The sequence below is a fragment of the Rhyacophila brunnea genome, unplaced genomic scaffold (assembly GCF_057557595.1).
Source record: "Rhyacophila brunnea isolate RB1 unplaced genomic scaffold, BYU_Rbru_1.0 scaffold_2, whole genome shotgun sequence".
Taxonomy (NCBI): Eukaryota; Metazoa; Arthropoda; class Insecta; order Trichoptera; family Rhyacophilidae; genus Rhyacophila; species Rhyacophila brunnea.
Window position 1 is genome coordinate 13,870,076 of NW_028232859.1, and position 23,800 is coordinate 13,893,875.

Consider the following 23,800-nt stretch of genomic DNA (forward strand, 5'->3'; position numbering starts at 1 on the left):
CTAGAAAAATAGGGAAAAGAATAAATTTTATCATGCAATATGACAGTAAACGATTATTAAAACATGATATTAATTATAATGTTATGTTCGATGAAAAATGGTACACTTTTATTATGTTATAATCTTCTATCAAAAAGTAAATAATATTATTTAAAGTTATTGGATTGTATCACAAAGATATCTGTGTGCAAAACAAAATCGTACAATCTCTACATTTTATTGGCACCTCGATTTGGTTTTACATTTTATAGTATTTCAAAAAATACTAAGAATGATTTTTGGTTTTTGACCGCGGACTGACATTTTTTTGGCAAACGGCGCAAAAGAATTCAGTACGGGCTTGGTTGAACTCCATCCTAGCTTAAAAATGATATATCTACATTCCACATTGTCCTAAAATATAATGCACTATTTAATTGGGGTCTTATTTGTGACAAGAGTTTTTTTTATTAAATATGATTATTTACAACAGGTGTTGACTAGGATTGCATTTTTTTAAAATCCAAAATAGAAAATCATATATTTAAAAGTATTTGGATACTATTCATAATTTATCTACATACATATGAAAATTTCTATAATTATAATAACGAATATAAAAGATACCCAATTATACAGAAAAATACATTTTTCCATGAAATTACTTATAAAATTAATAAGTAAAAAATATCTCAGTGTTGCAATAAAATCTTGATATTATATAAAACAAAAAATGACAGCATTTGTTTTATTTTTGGAACGAATTTGAAATTTTATCATTTCACTATGTACATACTATTTTGAATCTTTGTGAATTATTATTAAATCTTTCTATTTTATTATTCTAATATAATATTACCATTCTACAAGACGTTATACCTACAAAAATGTCTTTACAAGCCAATGATAGTGACGACGAAGTGTATGCCGACAATTTATCTGATTGTTCATGGAATAATGATATTGAAGAGTTGTCAGACAACGAATCGAGTGATGATGAACAAATACCAAGACCTATAACGTTTCACCGTCGCACTATTCCAAGTGATTCTGATTCGGAGACGAGCTCAGATGAGTATGTGGAAGAGTGGCCATCGTTTGATAATCCTCCACTTCTGGAATCGTTTTTAGGCCGCCGCGGTTTGAACTCAAATGTTGATTCTCCTCAAACTGTAAGTGATGCGGTAAAGCTATTTATCGGTGATGATTTGTTTGAATTTTTTGTAAACGAATCTAATAGATATTACCACCAAAACTTACATAATTACAAAGTATATACGAAATCGGTAAAGTGGAAAAATATTACTATGAAAGAAATGAAAAAGTTTTTGGGGCTGATTCTTTTGATGGGACAAGTTCGCAAGGATATAAGGGACGAGTATTGGTCTACGGAACCAATGACTGAAACTCCACATTTTGCTAAAACGATGTCCAGAGACCGGTTTCGGCAAATTTGGAAAGCATGGCATTTTTCTAACAATGAAGATATCATAGATAGTTTAAATTGACCACTTTTTACAAAAATTTATAAACAATTACAAACCCCACCAAGAATTAAGTTTAGATGAGGGAATGATACCTTGGGAAGGAAGACTATTTTTTAGAGTTTACATTCCTTCGAAAATTGTGAAATACGGAATACTGGTGCGAATTTTATGTGAAAGTGATACAGGCTACATTTGCAATTTTGAAATATATTGTGCACAAGGACGAAAATTGCTAGATACTATAAAAAATCTTGTGTCTCCGTATACTAATTTATGGCATCACCTTTATATGGATAATTACTACAACAGTGTCGAAAATTGTAAGGCTTTATTACTATATAAAATAAGAGTTTGTGGCACCATAAAAAAAAACAGGGGTCTACCCAAATCATTGCAAATGATAAAACAGAAGGAAGGGGAATCTCTTTTTAAAAGAAAAGGCGATGTATTATTGCAAGTTTGGCAATCTAAAAAAGAAGTTCGGATGATTTCCACCATTCATTCAGCTGAAATGAAAGAAAGCCAGAACATGGATTGGGAAACGCGCAATAAAATTATAAAACCAACATCTGTAATCGAATACAATAAGCACATGAAAGGTGTTGATCTTGCTAATCAATACCTTTCATATTAATCGATATTGCGAAAAACCACTAAATGGACAAAGAGGGTAACGATGTACCTAATAAACTGTGCACGTTTTAATTCATTCGTCATATTCAATTCGGTTCATCAACCAAAGATGAAATATAAAAAAATTCTACATGGAGTAGCATTGCATTGGCTAACCGACCGAATACCTTCTGATGAAGAATTAGATAGCCCGGCTCCGGGACCATCTACACAACCTACGAAGCGAACACGAAAATTCGATCCTCCCGGAAGATTGTCGAAGAACATGAAACAGCACATATTAGGTAAAATTGTAGGTAAGGGTAAGAGAAAATATCGGGAGACAATGTCGGGTATGCGTAGCTCACCAAAAGCGAAGTGAAACATGTTTTATTTGCCAATTTTGCTGTGTACCACTTCACCCTGGAAAATGTTTTGAGCGTTACCACACTGTAAAACATTATTAGATTATAAAATAAACATTGTGTTTCGTACTTTTTATTTGTATTTTTTTGATATATGTAAGTTTTGTGAGGAAAAGTGACAAGTGACTGTATAAGTGATAAGTTGAAAATCGGTACTTTTCAGGAGAAGCAAAACAAAATTTGCGTTTTTGAGAATATTCTTAAAATTGTAAATAAACCGAAAATAATCATTTCTTTGGAATTTTTTTTTGCACTTGTCTATTAAAATTGATATACTATGGCATAAATATGTGAGATTTTCAATAGTTATGGATTTTACTATATTTTTTTGACAATATATCCCTTTCGTATTTTTTAACAAAGAATATAAATTGAAAACTCTTCTCTTTTGACATGTACTCTTTTGATATGATAAAAGGTGAGATTTTATTATTGTTTTATCATTTGGTGACAATTTAAATTATTTTTCCCCTGCAGACAGACCATAATCAAATGTCACATATTATGATTTCTTTGAAAATTTCAATCGAAAATATTGTTTGGTTTAGAATTTGTGTCAATTTTAAGAAAGCAATATATTTTTGCGCTAATCGCGAAAAACGCCCGCCACAGGATAGTGTCTATTGTTCCAGGCGCCCGATTAAAACATTGAAAAAGCATGATATAATACATTTAATAAAATTGAAAGATTTATTAATCATTAGGCAAATTCACATACAGCACAAAAAGTTTTGCTTAGATAATAATATATATCATAAAACCTCATCATACAAAAATATTTTTTTAACTACATTATAATAATTTACACAATTTACGATAATAATTAATCTAAGATTAACATTTTAAAAATAAGTTCTTTAGTGGCCATAAAATTATTTCCAGTATAAAAATTAGTGGAAAAAAATAATTAAGTTAGTTTTTTAATAAACTATGGGGTGTGGGGTAGATTTATTCATCCATCCCATTTTTATATTGAGAAGTTGTGGGTTGTGATCGAAGTTGGTATGGTTTATTTAAAGTGACAATTAAATCAATACAATGTGGGTATAGCATAATTCGTACGGCAAGTTTGATCATGTATTGAAGTTGAATGTTCACTTGATTCTGTTAGATACAGCGTATCTAACGGAAAGGAAGGAAAGGGAGGAAGGAAGGATTAACTCGGAAGCGAGCTAGATACTACACTGAGCTGAACTCAATTATTACTCTAGGTAAATCAGTGCTTTATAATGTAGTTTTCTCTGTGAGCTCCTCTGCGCTCTATGATGGAGGCCGCCTCAGTAGGTCTGCGGTGTCCAAACGTGTGAGCGAGAAAGTATTCAGATGGGTATAACCAGGGATTTTTTTGTAATGTAACGCGGTGGAACGGCGTTCCGGCACCTTTTTTCACGATATTTTTAATGTTTCAAAAGCAATTAGACGAAACAATGTTCGCGCTTACATAGTACAAGTTAATTTTCCTGAATCATCTCATATGAAAAAACATATCCTGAAAAATTATCTCGTTTGATATATGCATTGAATTATATTACCATTTCTTCAAGTGAATGTGAACGCGAATTTTCGCAAATGAATCTAATTATTACCCCTTTAAGAGCTTCGTTGAAGAGCAAAACAGTTTCGGTACTTTTGTTCATCAAACTCGTTGGACCACCTTTGACACTTTTCGATACTATCAAAATACGTTGATCGGTGGTTACTCAGTGGAAGACATTAGGCCATAGACTCTTAACACTAATAAAAGGAATCGAGACAATTTGCCAGACGAAAATTGGACTGAACTTTGGAAATCACCATTACCACCACAAAGGGGCTGACAGGGCTCTAGCCTGGGGGATCGACTACATAAGTGAGATAAAGTCACATCACAAATTTGCTCTAATCGTAAAAAAATCGCCTGCGGCGCTAATTTCCTTCAGACGTATTAACATTTTATAATATGTGGTTATGTAATCGCATATTTTGGTGAATGATTGTTAATACACTGAATACTTTTAATTTTACCTTGAACACCATTTCAAAACGCTACTATATAGCGTCACACTGCCTTTGACCTTAGTGATAGGTAGGGTTCCGCCAAAGATCCTGGACTGGGGGACCACTTCAGGATACTTTTATTCAAATATATGATGTTTTTACAATTTTATTTTTTACAACTTTAGTTGTTTATTTGTATTTGTTTGTTTATTTTTTTATTCGCTTCGTGGCACAGGAAAAGTTGCTTTATATAATATTTTAATATAATTTTCTTTAGTAGTTAAGAAGTTTGGCAATAAGTGCGTCCCGTCACCTTTATTTTTAAAAAAAATCCCTGGGTATAACCATAGTTTTTGTATGGGACTGGGTAAAATAATAATTGTACTTAATCAGCTCTATGTCCCATTGATTAAATTTTAAAATATTACACTAGGCTATTTACAGATAATTGATTACACGGACTATTGGTAATTGCAGATAATTAATAAAAATTACAGGAAAAACATTTTTCAATTTTGTAATAGTTAAAACCTTGTTAATTCAAGATTGAAAGATCTACAATTTTGAATTTAAAAAAAAAAAAACGATTGCAAATTTTACGTAAAAATAATTGGTGAATTATGGGTATTTGAATTTTCGAAATTCTACCATAGCTCAGATACATAATACAATAATAATGTCAAGAAATACAGATTACAGAAATATATTTGGGTTATAATATATTATTTAAAAAATATTTGGATATGTCTTTATTATGAGTAATTATGTTAAATATGTATAAAAACAAGATGGAGTGAGGTACTTTGAATAGTTGACACTGGATAAGAAACATAGCTTTTATGACTATGTATGAGATTATCTGCTTACATTTAAACTAACACTATCTTATAATATTATTTTTAACAAAAGCAATGAGATTATAAAATGTAATAGGTCTTAATAAATCAGAATAAGAGCTTTTGTTGTCTATCGCATTTTTAGCTCAATAATAATACACTATTTAAACATAATTACAATTCCTTTAATAAAACAAAATGGCACCCAATTAACAATTGCTGTGTATAAGACTGCAATCTGTTGTCAAATTTAATAATTTGATGATTCAAATTTAGTGATAAAATTATTTCATTATTAGCCTTACAATGTTTTTTTCATCTCCATAGTATATGTTGCATATTTTTATCTCATGAATCATTATGGAGCCTTTGCAAATGAATATACAAAACTAGCATAATATTTCTCTCTCGTTTGACGGTGTATAAAAGTACATAAAATTAAAACCACCCCTTTTATTGAGAATGGATTATGACTAAGACATTTTCTCTCAAGGCGTCACATTTCATAAAATAACATGACAGGTAGAAACACAGCTGACCTGGCCTTGCATTTTTAATATTCATAATATCATGTGTCATCTATGTAAATTTTGTGTAACTAAAAGCATTTTTGTTTCCATATTCAACACAAAGATGGCATACAATAACATTTCATTAAATGAAAGTTTAGGAACAATTTGCCATAATAATAATAATAATATAATGTGTTTATTAATTTATTATGCAATGAATTGGTCACTACGAACATCTTCTACCGCTTGCATTTAAACAACAAACTACTTTTCTTATATTCGATGTGAAGTTGTTTTGCTCAATGTCTTCTGTTGCCAATTTTGTGACGCTAGTAACTGTTTCGGAATTTTTTCCCGAGACTTTTGAGACGGTTTCTTTCTTGACTGTCTCTTTGCACTTATCGCTCTGAGCTATGTCATCTTCGCTCACTATAATATCGTCTAATATCTCATCATCTCTAATATTTTTAAACTTCTGCTTGACTTCTCTAGATCATGTGCTGTCGCTGTCGTAGCTGCTTATCAGATTCATATCTTCTTCTCCGATGGTTTTCTTCTTTTCTAACATGTCCATCTTAGCTTGTAGCTTGACGGCTTCCTCCGGATATTTGTGTCGTCTGTTTTCGTCATTCGGAGGCGGATGATCTTCGACGCTGACGATAATTTTTCCGGGTTCAATATTCTCGGAGTTATCGGCCATGATACTTCCAATTTGCATTTCGTCTGGATCCGATTTGCTCATCAGGTCTTTAGATTCGTATTTTATTATTGGCGGAGATTCTCTTTTGTTCATATTTGAATTTTGAAGGTTTTGATCGTTACACGCGGTAATAATCTCATCCGCATTTAAGATGTTTGCGTTTGGTGACATGGGTTCTTCTTCTCTGCACGAATGCGTCAATGAAAAAGGCAGCTTGAGTGACAGTTCTCCTCCCATTGCACTCAGACTGAGTTTGACTTTGACATAGTATGAGACATATATTGCAAATACATTTCGTTCCTCGGGGGTATTGGTGTAGCTGATTACGGTTGAGGCCAGGCTAGCTCCATTCTTTGAGTACGAATCTTCGAGGGCTATCCAATTTTTAGTTGTTCCTGTAAATAGAAAATAAAACGAATTGTCAAACCTGTTCCAAATTCGATATGTGAGATGCCTAGAGTCATATCTCACATATTCCAAAAATCGAGTTTTGAGATAATCGCAAAAAACCACCAGAGCACTGTTTTTTGTAATTAGAATGGTATTGAACTCAACTAAATATTAATGAGTGAGTGGGTCGATTTACATTATTTTTTTAATATATATATAATATTTCTAAGGCAGCAGACACACAGCACACTATGAGAAATAGAGCTACCTGATTGGTTAGAAAGGCCTTGGTGAAAGAACTCACATTATTCATTGTAAAATGTGAGTTATGACACCAACAGTTAACTTTATCAACGACATTGACATGGTTTAAAATGACTTTTGATATCCAACTATTTTTCTTTATATAGATTAATGCCTTTAGAATCACTTGGTAATTAGTAACTCAAAAATGACAAAATTGCAAAATGTGACTTATAATATGATACTAGGCGACTCATGTGGTTTCATTTTGTTTATTTACTGTAACATTTTTTAAGTGTGAATTCTTTGTTGAAGGCCATCATAATATAATCTAAAAGAATTTTTATAATACGTCATGTAGCAATACTGTGTAGTATTTAATATTATATTACCTACTTAAATGTTTTATGATTTTATATTCAGTCATTTTCATTTTATCGATATGCACACTTGGAAACTATAGAATAACTTTTAGAATATCATAAATATTGTTAGGCACCTCTAGCTGGTTTCAGGACGTAAGAGGAATCAAGAGTCCCTCCGGGTCCAACTGGGCATTCGTCTCTTGAAGTAGTGATCGCCACAACGTTCTTGAATTTTCCATTTGAAAACATACACACGTCCACATGTTGAACAACGAAAACCTGAAACAATAAGAAATGAATCTATTATGGCGGTGTCTAGATTTTTGTTTTGGTGATTCGTCCTCAAAAAGGGGTTGAAAAATTTATCTCCCAAAAAAAAAATACCTTGGAAAAAAGAAGTTTGACCAAGCGTCTTTTCCATTTTATTCCATCACTGAATAAAACACATCTGTCAGAAAAAAATCAAACACATCTTAATTCTAATTTAATATTATATTATAATATTTCCCTATTTACATTATTGATACTTTGTAATAGGTAATTAATTACATGTTGCGTTGGATCTAAAAACTGGAGGACATATCTGGATGGAGGCAGGTGGTGGAGTGCGCCATGACCCACTAGCTCTAGGAAGAAGAAGGGCGTAGAGGTTTGTGGACCAATCATATAGACCAATACCTAAGTATAATAACTAGAATATTATTTGTAGTAGGTACATATTATTGTTAATTACCTTTATCCTTCTGACAGTCTTATGGGAGCTATTGTTCACTGTAACGTTAACCTTCACAGGTTCGCCATGTGAATAACTTCCTTTGTCTAAAGATGCCTCCAGTGCCACTCTGGAAACAGAAAGAATATTTTTAATACAATATAATTAATGTATAATGATGAGGGGAACATAATAAATTATTCTCTTATTTTGGTTTGTATCAAGTCAGCTAAACATCACTGCTACTATTTATCTTATGTAATGCTTTTTTTATTACAGATTATTTAATTCGGTCGATGATACAATGTTAAACCAATATCGTGACATGAAGTCTTTCACATTGTTTTTAAATATGTTTAGGCAATATTACGTTATTTATAAAAAATAAATTACAATTTGTTTCATTGTTTCCATAAAAATCAGTACATTATGATATTTTTGGTAACAAAATTTGGAACATTATGTCTATAGAAAATGACAGTGCCATCTAGGTTTGAAAATTGTATTAAAATTTATCCAGTGCAGGCGGTTGTATGTTTTCAATGGCAGAAACACTTGTACGCCTATGACTTTATACGGAATTTAAAAACAATTGTGGAATTGACAGTGATTATAAAGGATTAGAAGGTCCATATTTCGGGAGTGTATAAATTGAAGTGAAAGTATATTATACCAAAACGTCTTACGATAATAATATGAAGGATTATTCTATCCATTGTGAGATGTCACTATGTAATTTTAATTGATGACTAAAATATTAGGTGAAACTGAAGAATAGAATTACGTAGCTAATTTTTTCAAGCAGAGTCAAATAATTACTTATTAACTTTGATTTGCATCGTAAAACTCAGCTTGCAACAAGGGCGGTGAAATTAACTTTTGGTAAGAGTCATAATTTTAAACTGTAAGTATAAAGTTGACTTAAATATATAAAAGATTTTAAGTGCCATGAGCAAGTTTATTCGCCAAAGTTTTTATGTATAGTCAGGTCATAAACGAATTAACTTGCGATATCTTGTGGATGTCATAGCGAGGTTAGTAGTAGTTTATATTATTTTTGAAAAAATATTTATTATTTTAGAGTAAAAATGTTGACGAAAAAATAGAGAATCATGTCAATTTGGTAAAGTTTCACAAGTTTTCATCATTATATTATCCGTATTTTATATTTCTCATGTGATTTATTATATTCCAAAAATAGCTGGCCTAGATGTATCCACCTAGTGAAATTTGGCTGGCAGTGAAAATGTTAAAAGACTGCAAAAATTGAATTATATACACATTTTTCTTACCGTCCATCTGAAAGTAGGAATGGTTTATCGACACTGGCGTGTGGGGCTGGTAGCATCAGTGGAGGCGGGATCACCTTTCTCTCTTGCTCGCTTTCACCTAAAAAGCAACGAATGTTATTTTAATGAAACCATTGAATTATTATTGTTTTCATAGAAAATGTCTTAAAAATGTGAGCACATCGGAAGCACACGCATTGTAAAACCTTGTAGAATTTTAATAAGTAATAGAAAGGACTTTTTGTAAAATAATTAAAAAAAAAAAATGGTACTGTTCGGTTAAAGCGGATACAGCGGAAAACGCATTTTGAAAATAGCCGATAAACTGGATTATTTGTTAGGTTAACCTAACCAAACCTAACCTAACCTAACCTAACCTAACCTAACCCAAACTAACAAATAATCCAGTTTATCGGCTATTTTCAAAATGCGTTTTCCGCTGTATCCGCTTTAACCGAACAATACCAAAAAAATCTATGTCACAATAATACATTTCCTCATAATATTCAAAAATTTATTCATAATTCAATTTTAGTTGTGTTCTATATTATTAGTTCAAATGTTTCTTGCCCACACATTATTTACACTATAATATTATACTTAGTGATTTCCAAACTTTTTTGTTTGAAGGAAACCTTTTGAAAATGTGGGGGACCTCTACTACATATTATTACGTTTGACAGATGTAAGAAAATTACAAACATATTTACTTTACTGCTGACTTAATGATTACAAACAAAAATTGTGTATATATTTTACAACGATTTTGTGTTATTTAATTTTTTTTTCTTATAACTTTGTAATAAGTTATGAATGAACGAAATTGGCAAGTTGTATCTCCTATTTTTGTATTTCTGCTATTCTTGGTAGTATTAACCCATGGGTCCATGACAAATATCTTAGAAATCGAGTGCATCAGTTCTTTGTTCTTCCAAGGTGCAGAACTAGCTAGTCATTGGTAATGTAAATTGCTCTGTGCAACCAAATCACTTTAAATATTGATATATTCCACTTGTGTGAGGTGACTGGATGTTATTTTATGAATATTATTATATACCATTACTCATTTTTTGTCATGATGTGAAAATCTTATAATTTGTGATGTTCCCATTAGATCAGGGGGGGGAAAACTTTTTGGATGGAGGGCCAAATTCAAGAATTCAAAAAGAGCGGCGGGCCGCAAGTAAAATATCATTTTTATATATACACTATTTATTATCACGAAAAATAAACATTACAAAAAAATTAATGAGAAGAATGAAACTGTTGTACATTTTTTAAAATTCAGTTGTTAATGTTGTAGTTGATATTCTCAAAACTGCTTGTAAATGGGCATCGGAGATATTTGATCGTAAAGAATTTTTATTGAGGTTCATGATCGAAAATGTTTGTTCTTATATATAGGTTGATCCAAAAATAACGAACATTTTTCTTGCATAATCTTTAAGTTGGTCGAATTTATCTGAATTAAGGGCATTGTAAAATTTGGAGATTTCTTCACGGCGATGCAATTCTCTTAAATCAGTATCACACTGCAGATCAATAATATCAAGTTGTAGCTCTGTCGGACACTAATAATATCTATTGAAAATGGATCGCGTACTATTGCTAAACAAATTTTAATCTATTGTCAATATTTTTTTTTTAAATTATAAAAAAGTTATTCGTAATCAGAAGTACAGTTAATAATGGCGGGCCGCAAAAAAATACCCGGCGGGCCACATGCGGCCCGCGGGCCGCAGTTTGCCCCCCTCTGCATTAGATGCTAAGTAGTGATATGAATATCTTTGGAAATTTAATGTCATAGCCAAACCAAGACAAGATAATAATACCCATTGTGTATACAGATAAAATGCAAGTGAAAACCATTGCATCAATATTAGGTTTATACCTCCATTTCCGAAGCAAGGATCTTGAGAGTTCTCTTCATTGGCAGGTTCTTCGGGAAGAACTGGAGGCCGAAGTTGAGAACTGGGTCTGTGACCAGGTGAGCTGGATGATTTGAAGTTCTTTGGAGATAGCCTGGAATAAATTTATAATATAGTACCTACTGAAAATCTGCATATTATATTGATGTAACATCTTTTGCGGGATAATAATTTATTTCTTACTGTATAAAATATCTGCTGCCTCGCAGTGGCGCACCCAGGGGGGGGGGGGGGGGCAAGGGGCCCTGGCACCCCCCAAAAATGAAAATTATCAGAATAACTTTAAACACTGAAATTGAAAGCCAATAAACTATACCTTTGGGCTTAGACAAATAAAAACACGGCAAAAAAATGATTTGTAATAATTCTCCAGCACCCTTTTTAGAAAAATTTCTTAGATTTTAATTTCTAACACAAAAATTTCGAAACACTAATGTCAGGTTTTTTTAGAAACCCAATCCCTAATGGAATTGTCAAAAAATTCTCGGTGTCCACTCGAATTCCGGAGTGGTGTAGGTCATGGCTGGGGAGGGCTGACATGGCTCTAGCCTGTGGCTGTGGGGGGCCCGGCGTGTCGGGTTGACCAGATAAGTGAGATAAACACACATCATAAATTAGCTTTAATAGTAAAAAAGTCGCCTGCGGCGCTATTATACTTCATGGCTATGAACATTTTCAATTACTTATATAATTGTGCAATATATTTTTTGATTATTATGTGTCGATACTCGACAGCTCCATTATTAAAGTAGATGTATTAAAAATCGCCAATAATTCACTGTATTGCTATCACTGTTGAACTAAAACATAATTTGAAAATCGTTAATGTAGTGTTTCACACTGCCTTTAATCTTCGCGGTAGGTAGGGGGGCCCTTAAATATCCTAGCCCGAGGGCCCGTTTCAGGATGTGGAGACCATGGTGTAGGTACACCGAGTGCAATAGACAAAAGACTGATAAACGAGAAATTAGGATGTGAAGAAGAAAAAGAGCCTATAGGACTAATTTACATTTTCCTTCTTGGCCCCCCCCCCAATATTAAATCCTGGGTGCGCCACTGGCTGCCTGCATCTAAACAGTAATATTATACCATCTATTTGGGTCAGTGGTATATTATGGTACTGTTCTGGAAAAGAGTGCCTGCTAACAACAGGTGTCCGAAAAGCACCGAAAACATTAAATTTGGACAGTCATACTTATGGGACATAGTAGATAATAATATTATATTACTATTGATGAATATGTACACCCTAATAACAATGACATAATCGAAGGAATTCAATTGAATACTCACTGACAAGATGAAATTTAGTGATAAGTATTATTATGTATATTTAAAAAAAAATCAAATATCAAATGGGATAGGTTTCTGTTTGGCGAATTATTCATAGATGGTAGTATTTTATAATTATTTTAAATTCTTAAAATGATGTAAGAAAATTGTCACCGCTTTATTCAGTAGGTGGTCAACTTCCCATACAAAATATGATTTAAGTTATTGATTAAGTTCGATCACATGTTGTGATTTCATAGATACATTTATTAATTGATCGAATTACGAAACATACACCCCACTGAAAATTTAAACACATCTAATACGAATTACCTTCGAGGTATCTTTACTAGATGTCGTTGTGTTTAAATTTCACGCAGAAAATATTGGCGACACCAATAATTTTATTATATCAACAAAATATTTTTCAAAGCTAAATAATTGTTTAGTTAGGAGCCACTGATCTACCTACCTATATAATTATATAAAACCTCCCACACCCTATAACCTGCCACTAGTAAGTAAATGGTGGAATTTATGTGGAAATGAAATGAGATGAATGGTGTAATACTACTAGGATGAAGTTAGTAGGCACTGTAGGGAGTGATAATAATATACAAAAATTGTGGTATTTTTTTACCTCATGAGGCGGGAGTCTCTGGCAGGTGTCGGACCCGGAGAGCATGATGCTGCCATTTCTGATGGTGCAGCGGTCACTCCAGCACCTTGGACAACACGAATACCCATCCTGACAGTCGTCTTCTTTTCTTGTTTGGAATCGATGCATTCTGGTGGAAAAATAAAATAAAAAGCAAATTATTTTTTTTAGAATTACAGTTACCCACATTTTTATTTTTGTGAAGAAATGTATGTTTTTTAAAATAAATATATAGTAGGCATTAAAATTATGATTTAAAAAAAATGTATATATCTGTGGTGTTTTATTAATCGCGCTCTCGAGGCCTGAGCCACAAGGACCCTGAAGTTTTTTTCTGTCAGGGGTTTTCTTCCATTAGCCAGGAAGCCAGTTTTCGACCCCTGCTGTTAGCTACAGCCTAAAGCTGATGCTGCATTGCCCAGTGGTCGGCGCGGGGAGAGCAGCGGATGGGATTTTCTGGCAGTTTGACATTTCCCACTATTTGCTACGGAACAGTTGTCGATCGGGCTAACCTTCTACAAACAGCACAGCGCTCGAAATGGAAAAGTTTACGAACCGGAGCGCTCGAAAATTTTCTGAGGATGTTAACATGGTTATCTAGATTTTTTGTTATATGGCATATCTAGCTCAGACGGTCAAAATATTTTAACCACGGGACGGAGCGATAACTTTACAGATTCCACAAACCGGAACGGCGCTCCGGTGCGCTCCGGTCTATTTCGAGCCCTGCAGCAGCAAGTATACTCCAAAACCTAGAAACAGATGACGAGTTTGTATATTTGGGAATGACTAGTAGTGGAATAGGCGGTGTGAAGCAGAGATAAGAAGGAGCACACAAGATTGCGAAAAATGCGATGACACGACTTACCACTATATGGAAGGATCGGGGAATTTAAATTCCCACGAAAATGATCCTTGTGCAAACATTAGTATTCTCCATATTTTTGTACAGTGCCGAGTCATGGACCATGAAGGCAATTAATTGCTGACTTCGAAACCCGAACAAGTGAAGGAGTTGACTGGGAGCCACATTCACTCTGCCCTGAGAGAATCAGAGGACCGAGACGGATGGAAAGTCTTGGTCGCTCAAAAGATTAAAAATTCCACGGTGGTCACGATCCTCAGTCATGAGGAAAGACCAAGAATAAGCCATGGACACATCTGCTGGCATCAATATCCCCACTTCTTGATGACCAGCCGTTGACCACCACCCGTTGGACAGAGATTCTTGTAGGCGCCGTGTGGTGTCCATATACTTCAGCTAAGGAGCGGACATGGTCGAAGAAGAAAAATAATACCTATAGATATATACATGTATAGATATACATTCATTAGAGAAAACTTAATAACTAAATTTTAATGATAAACGTAATCATGTAACAATAATCGTCACTGTTCTGGCAGAAGACACTAATTCGAAAAAATGACATATTGAGTTGGTTATACCAAAATGTTCCTTATTTCAAACTTTACCGTCTGGAAACCTTCTTAATAAATAAAAAGTCTTTATTTAAAATTCATCCTTTTTACGATTACTTAATAAACTCACATGATAGACCATTTCAAACATTTTAACAACTTCAAAGTCAAATTACTCAACACTAGTATTCTCCAGTTAGTGTGTTCTGCCAGAACAGAGATGAAATATAGGTACCTAATAATGAGATGGGATCTTAATGGGAAGATTTGAAAAATATGTATTTTCTTATTTATGTTTTTAGATAGGTGCCGATTAATTAAAACACTACCTATACCTATAAATTGCACGTAAACTCTTGCATTTTTCTTATTGTGTCATTAGATCTCGTCAAAAAGTCTGTTAAAATATTTCTGCATTTACGTGATGGCATGCATTAAGTAGCTACCAGTGGGTCTATTATATACACAAGGTGGCTATAGATGGCTAAAGTGATAAATATTATCACTTTATCATATGTATTGAGGCGCTTAATTGTTACAATAAGTCAACCGTCAAAACTGTCTATATCCCTAAGTTAACAGAACGAAGAGAGGGGCTGTTAAAACATAGCACTTTTTGACAGTTTAGAGTGTTTCGACAGTTAACTTATTGTAACAATTAACCTCGTCAATATAAAAATATTATGATAAACTATCGTCGATAGCCGTCTTGTGTATTGAATAGCTTCGCGAGTTCACATTCCTACTGGATCAATAATTTCCAAAGTTTTGTTTTATTTGAATTTAGTATCTAGTAGTAGTAGCATACCTAGACGTATATCTTCTTTCTTTTCATACAATATATTATTATATGTTGCGTAACACATTTCATCCGAAGAATTTAATAATTTTCATTATTTTTAAACGAAATTTTCTTGTAGATAATAAATACCTAGATATTTAAATACAATAATTCATAAATATCCCTGAAATAAAGGTTCTGAAGCAATTGGACACAGTTGTTATTAAATACTTTGAATGATAAACATAACTCGAGACGATGTCATTAAAGGTGTAAAAAAATAGCTTTTATCTTAACAAGTAACAAATCAAATAAAAGCAAAAGTTTTCGAAGATAAAATAGCTATTTGAAAGATGCTTTGTAATTAAGAGAGAGATTTGTCGAGAAAATCAAGTTACTTGCAATTTTCCCCCTTTTTCGCAAAGCAATCTAATTAGTGAAAAGAATTTCCAGCGCAAGCGATTTTCAACAACGCGGGAAATCCAACAGACCAGCGCAACCAGAAATAACGCTGGCAGTGAATTAAAAGCTGCATGCACTCTAGAGTTTATCACTAAGTAAGTAGGTATACAAGTTTAACAAAAATAATTACAAGATAAAAATAACTTTTTATATACCACGTTTTAAAATTTTCTGTTGAATCATATAAACTTGACAATTCTATGTAATAATAAATACTTTTTTTGTACTTGATAGAAATACTGAATAAATATAGAATACTGAAATGTCATTTTGACATTTCATATTGATTTCCATAGTAACGCACGTAGGTATATATTAATAATTTAGTTGCTAGGACCCCTTAGCAACCAATAATACTAGTGAGTAGTAAATATTACTTTTAACGAATTTTTTCCGAAACATACAAAACAGAATTAACTGAAAATGAATTCAATTCTGCTTAAAGATGGCCAAAAGTATTAAAAGAATGCATTGTCGTCGTGTTCTGATATATTTGAAATGTTTCAAATGTCTAGCTAGTCAGGAAGTTAGTTAAAAATCTTGGACAAACAAGAAAAAAATTGTACTGAACACACAATAAAAAATCTGTACCGGACAAACGAGCAAATAGAAACGTGGTAATAATAGTCCACAGATTGTTTTATTTCATAGACTCAGTAGGATGGTTAAAAACATTTTCTTTGTTATATTTCAATAATGTCAAATAAGATATGACAGCAATGCATCATACTAGTGCACTGAGTATCCATTTTTTTATCTGCCTATTCAACAACATTAATTTATGTAGTTAATTTTTGAATTAAATTAATTATTAACATACTTATACGATAGTTATTTAGCACACCGTGGTCGAACGGCTACTGCGTCGGCTTATAATCCCGCGTCTAGGAAATTCACAAGTTATTTTGCAATGTGTGTTTGGACCCATAGCAAGAGGCTATAAATATACCACCATACTAATATGCGTGAAGTTCAATAGTTTTGACAGAAAATATGACGTATCAAAATGACTCCGAGCGAAAAAAACAGATGAAATAATAGGCTTCATGTAAGAGCAGTTGGAAATAATAGTGGTAACAATAATTGAATTATCCTATGTACCTACCTAATTCGTGCGCAGGAAAAGAAATCGCAATTTAAAGGTTAAGTTGTTCCGCTATAACATCCATTTCTCGTAAAAAAAAAACAAAAAATCGGTTGATACTACGTCCACTTTGTAAAGGCCCGTATGATTTAAACAATTTGCGAGAACCAAGAATCTTTTAAAGATTTTGGTAGGTATATTTTATTAATTGTATGACTGGTTTCTGGTTGGACTGATGACTCGATTGCGTCATTTGCGTTAAAGAAAATCGCTGCGTGGCTTTATCCGACTGACTCCCTTTTACATAGTGTAGTTTAACGTTTAGAAGGGATCTATAGGTGTTTTGGGTAGGTACATATTTTTTTTCTAATTTATACACGGTGTAAATGAAAAACTGGCCATTTTCGTAATTGACTTGTGTAACCCTGCTGAGAAATCGTGAGCAACCTTTGTTTGTCCAGTCAGCGCTCGAAATGGAAATTTTTACGAACCGGAGCTCCTGATAATTTTCCAAAAACATTAACATATTATCTAATTATACGTATGTTTTATAAAAGTAAGTATGATAGATTTTTGTTATAAGGCATATGTAGCTCAAACGTTGTTCCACGAGAGCGATAATTTTGGGGATTCCATGATCCAGGACGGTGCTCCGGTCCATTTCGTCCCTGTTTCTCCTGCAGAACTAAACAGCCATTGGTAATGCCAATTGGGAGGGTAATAACTATGACATACACAAAATATAATTCTAGACCGGTGGTTCTCAAACTTTCCTGCGTGGCGGTCCCTTTAAAAATTGTTCAATGGCTCGCGGACCCCTTTAATAAAAAAAAAGAAAATCGTCACGTATAATCTATTTCGAGATTTTGTCTTGATAGTAAGTAGTGTAGAAAAAAAGCCGTCTCACACTCATAGGTGGTTGCGAATGGAATCAGCACTCTTAGAGCCATCTTTGCAATATCAGGATAGGACTGAGCCATTTAAATCCAAAAATCACTACAACACGTTTTATGGGAAACATGTTTTGCACCCCCATATTTATCAAATCAATAAACTGTTCCTGAATTAAATTGTCCTCCGAAGTCAGAACACTAATGGAGAGTACAAATAGGTTATTGATAAAATTCTCGTAGGTCAGGAAAATAGTAAGAAATTACTTCGCTAAGAATGAATACATGCTGTTTCATCACCTCAAGGATATCGCTATCGACTTCAAGCTAATTTTCATCAATATATGTATGTGTTCAGATGTGGAAAAGGGGCAAAATTCTTCCTCTCTAACTTTACAATCCATGGTTCGAACGTCATTTTGAAAGCTGTCAATTTTTCGTGACAATGGAGCACTGTGATATCTTTTCCTTGCAGCGCCAGGTTGAGAGCCAGAGAAATAAGAAAACTGACATCGGAGAATTTCGCGTGCGTGTCTGGTTTGGTATCTTTCAAAAAGTGCTGAATTTCTTTATGTAGTACGAAAACTCTCTCACCAAAAGCCACCTCATGTGTAAGTGCAACTAGAGTGTTTGAAATTAGGAATCGCTTTCTTTGTATAACGAGAGTTAAGTGAGTTTGATTTAATGAAGTTTACTGCTGTACTCGCATGGTTGAGAGCATTTTTCAACTCGTCAGGCATGGTTTTCACCATTAAGGTTTGCCGATAAATAGTACAGTGTATGCCAATAATATTTGGGGATTTTTGCTAAACCAAAGTTTGAAACCCAGAACAGCAACCAAGCATTGCTTACAAAACCCAAGGAATGTTACACGCTATAATTATAAAAATATAAATAGTATAATATGCGTTCGTTTTTCGCGCTCCTACCGAAACGGTGGACCCCAGCTTAAGAACCGCTGTTCTAGACAATCTTAATACAATGTGCTGATATAATTGCATCGTGCACTAATGTAATGAATAATGTAATGAAGATCACATTACTGGATTCGTTCGCTTACAAGGACATTTTCAACAGAATGAAACTCAATTAAGGGAGAACATGCTCAGCGTAGGTCAAAATGGAGCTTTTATTCTATTTTCAAAGCATGATCCTGGACATTCTTTAAACGTTGTAGATAATCTATTTATATAATTTTGAAGCCTTATTATCCTTTATATTTATTTTAAACATTTGATGATTGCATAAAGTATTTTTATTACATAAAATAGTATTCTTTTAAACCTCTCGCTCTAATGTTTTAGAATATAGTCATATTTCAGTACATGCATGTGCAGTGGTGTTCAGATTTGTTACAATTATTAATTTTTAAACGCACTTATAAGACCATTAGTATAATTTATGTCGACATTATTATAGTGAAATATTTATGATAAAAAATTAAAGTAAAATGATGTTAAGGCGTATGGGTTTATTCGCAAGAATCAAATTTGACGTAAGCGCCATGAAAAATAACAATGCTCGAAGCGTAAAAAAACAAAAATCGCTTCGCTCGGCTTCTCGCGTAGTAGATACGAAATCAGAGGTTTTAAAAGTGTTGAATTAATAATATTTTTTTCCTAACAAATTTTATAAACATTTTTGTAGTCGGTAGAATAAATTATAAGAATAAAAATAGTAGACCTCTAAATAAGAACCTCATATTATTGATATGCTGAATTTGTGAAGTGACACCTTTTCTTGAACCTAGCATATTTAGGTTCAAATTCAGTGCAAATATTTTTCAAAAAAAAAATCTAATACTAAAAAACACGAAAGTGTAAACAAATATAATTTTATTCATTTTCATAAGCTAACATTACAAATTATAAGTTTAAAACATTCACAAGATGGCATGAAAGATTTCTGTTATTATTGCGTTTTTATTAAATTATAAAAAAATGACTCATTAAAGAAAGCAATTCAATGAATATTTGTCTAGGAACGTTTTTTTTTAAATTTAGTACACAACAATTATGATTTAAGAAACAATTATTATAATAGCATGTATTTGACGGCAGTACGTTTTGGTCGCCGCGGAGGATTAATAATTGGTTCCTTAATTAGTGTATTGGTTTAACGGTATGCAATGTATTAGAATAACTATTATAAATTGTTTTTTTTTTATAATTTTATTTTCTTTTCTATTGATAGCTATTAATTGATAATTGATATTATTATATTGATATATATTAATTGTTAACTTGATAATTATTATATTGAGGGTTTCTTATATCCATCGACCGTGTTAGTCTAGGATCAACGAGTTCAGGCAATACACAATTCATATAAATCTTGTCACTTGTGATGTGAAGAGTAATATTGTTTTTATTATTCAATGAAATAGGTTCTTACCTCAATATATGTTTTACTTGAGTTAAATAATTACTAATAAATGCCTAAGGTGATTCCATTCAATTCAACTCGGCATTAAATATATTAAATTCTAAAAGTTTTGTACTATTTCATTTGAGTCGTTTTATGCGATCCTGGTTTCGCCTTTCGACATCGTCCTCAAATATACACTGACAACGAAAGCAGCTAATTCTCACTTAACAATAAAAAAATACAATAAAGTAAGGTAAAAACTTTATCACCTACCTATTAAGTCAAAGTGCACAATGAAAAATTTAACAAACAATTAATTATGAATAGTTGAATTGTGGCAGTATGAAAAAAGAAGATTTTACCACAAACCATCTGAAAAATACACACATCATAAAACATATACGTGATTTTGTGCCCCAAAACACTTATTTTATTATTATTTTGACGATTAGGAAAATTATGACACATGTTTCAGTGGCCATTACTATGACAGCATTCGAAAACGTATTTTACTTTAAATTTTCTACAAATTTACTATTTGTGACATAAACCACTTAAGATCGATAATAAATAGACCTTGAAAAATAATATTATTTTGTTTCTATTGATAATGCCAATAAACATACTCCTGGATACGTCCCTTTGAAAATAACAAAACATGGCGACCCAGGTACATAAAAACTGTATTAAGTACATGCAAAGTTTTTCAAATCGTTTAAAGCCCAACCAAGTAGGTATTTATCAAAATAATTAAAGTCCACCTATATTTTATCTGAACTGCTCAAGTCCAAAATATTTTTTTTTATAAATGTTGCACCGAACGAATACCTTTAGGACTTCTTTGTAGCCATCGTGGTTATAAGATTCAATTATCTTACAATATCTCACATGCTGCAACCATTTGTATTACAAGATAATAAATAATATAATATAACTACATTTTTCTCAGTTTGACATTCACTGGTATTTTATGATGTTTGATTTGTCAACACAAATTATAACACCTGGTCTACGTCATGTGGTCTTGCCAATTTGATTGTTACTGCAATGCGAGTAAAGGTCATTTTTCTATGAGTTAAAATACTGTTCGCGACGGATAAAATTTTGGAAAAAAAAGACGTCCTCACCCCTTGAAATTCAGAAGCCTACTAAGGTTAGAAATGAGAAATTAGAAAAACTATATGGATTAATCGATCAAATGGTCTCTTTTTGTTAATTTTGCAAAATAATTATATATCTAAATTGTCTGAAAATAGGATAAATACATGAAAACGTACGACGTGTTTTGGTAATATAGCGTCACTAATTGTACCGAATTTATAGGGTTTTATTTATTTTTTCATTGTTAATTATTATTTATAGTATTACGAAAATGTTATATTATAATAAAAAAATATTTTTATTGTGCAGTATATATTATTTTGTGAGAAAAAATCATTCAAAATTGGCTGATGTATACTCAAACTAAAATGGCTTTAAAATCTTTATTTTTCTGAAATTAAAAAAAGTACGTGAGTTAATCAATGAAATGTATTGTTTTACCCATTTCTTTCATACAATATATACCTGCAAAACTATTATTAAGTTCAAAAATTCACTGTGGCGTGACAGTCGTTTTGGCCAATTTCGAAAACAGGACCGACTATTTGTCATTTATTTTAAAAAGTAAAGCGAATCAGAAAATTTTAATGACACAAAAAGTGTTATTTAAATATTATTTATTAGATTTTAAATAAATAAAGGGTTTATTATGTGTCAATTCGTGTTAAACGTCCTTGCCATTTCCACGATTCTGAGAAGACAGGAAAAAACGGGTCCAATGGCCTTAACGCGCGTGTTTGAACATGTACCGTTAAAAAAAAAACAAATTCGGTTAGGTACGCGTGCGCGTTAACATTATTTTACTCCCTACTTCAATTATAGTTTGTCAATTTATGGCTACTGCCGTATGTGCCGCGTGTAGCTTAACTACTGGGGAATGCCAAAAGAAATGGCGTATTTCAAAAAAACACTACCTTATTCTTAGGTCAATAATTATTATAAAGCAATCATTATTCGTATGATGTTTATCACACTTGAATGGTCAAAGACATAGCTTATAATGAGTATCTTTAGAATTATCTCCAAATGTGTTAATCTTGCCCATTTTTTAAATAATAAAATGCCTAATTCTTGTCAAATTTGGGATCACAGAGATTATCAATATAATTTTTTATCATAAATATTTCACCATAATAATGTCGACATAAATTATACTAATGGTTTTATAAATGCGTTTAAAAATTAATAAATGTAAAAAATCGCATGTACTGAAATATGACTATATTCTTAAACATTAGGGCGAGAGGTTTAAAAGAATACAATTTTATGTAATAAAAATACTTTATGCAGTCATCAAATGTTTAAAATAAATATAAAGGATAATAAGGCTTCAAAATTATATAAATAGATTGTCTACAACGTTTAAGGAATGTCCAGGATCATGCTTTGAAAATAGAATAAACGCTCCATTTTGACCCACGCTGAGCACGTCCGCCCTTTTTCTAATAACATAATCAAGCTGGTCCTGTACTTAATTAAATATAAAAAATAACGTATTATTTTACGTGGATGATAAATACTGTGCAAACGCCATTAAACGACTTCGTTAAACGCAGACAGGCCTTTTAAAAAAAGACGAAGACATCATTAAAAAAATGCTACAGGATGTGAAAATTTTCTAAATATTTTTCTTTTCATGTACCTACCTACGTTTCGTGTAGTTCAAGGTTCGTTCAAGTGTCAAGTGCCTGCAGCCAAGTTTACAGGAAGCAGGGACGCGAGTAATTACGGCGCAAAAGATACTTAATTTGAAATATACAGACTGCAGGACTTTTGTAAGCACTGAGGTGTGAAATAAAAGCTATAGGTTCGTGCTCATTAGGTTCAGTCGCAATCACTCCAACGAAAGAAAAAAATACATTTTATTCTTTAATAATCGTGAAAGCATTTATGTGCTAGAATTAATCGACATTTTAATATAGCCATCTATATCTAGTGTATATTATTAATATTAAATTCCAGAAATTGTGTGTTATTAGAGACAGGCTATGTGAATATTACGACGGATAGACGTTATCGCAAATAGCAAGAAGTCGCGGTTTGATGTTCAATCATTCAATGTTGGGCTTGGACAAGAGAATTTCATGACGGAATTGGGCGCCCGTCAGTCAGGCAGCTTAATAACTGCTGCATAATAAATGTCGATTAAAATTCTGGCGCGAAAATAACGTCACAAATTGTAGAAAAATGTCAATAAGGATTATAGTACATTTATAATATAAAGAAAGACAAAGGCTTGTTAAATGGAATGATATGGCATACATTTTCACGTAGGTATCGGATAGTAATTTTAAATACCAAATTATTAAAA

General features: G+C 32.4%; 1 protein-coding gene across 1 annotated transcript in view; it reads right to left on the reverse strand.

Annotated features, from left to right (window-relative positions):
- Window positions 1–6,321: 6,321 nt before the first annotated feature.
- The window catches only part of LOC147071896 (arrestin homolog), a 159,895-nt gene continuing 142,416 nt past the window's right edge, over window positions 6,322–23,800 (reverse strand). The window contains exons 6-12 of the mRNA XM_085946420.1: window positions 13,368–13,515; window positions 11,419–11,549; window positions 9,531–9,627; window positions 8,260–8,368; window positions 7,661–7,805; window positions 6,421–6,923; window positions 6,322–6,384 (exon numbers count right to left, since the gene is read on the reverse strand). Of these exons, the coding sequence (XP_085802546.1) occupies window positions 6,322–6,384; window positions 6,421–6,923; window positions 7,661–7,805; window positions 8,260–8,368; window positions 9,531–9,627; window positions 11,419–11,549; window positions 13,368–13,515 (1,196 nt within the window). The remainder of the gene's footprint in view (window positions 6,385–6,420; window positions 6,924–7,660; window positions 7,806–8,259; window positions 8,369–9,530; window positions 9,628–11,418; window positions 11,550–13,367; window positions 13,516–23,800) is intronic.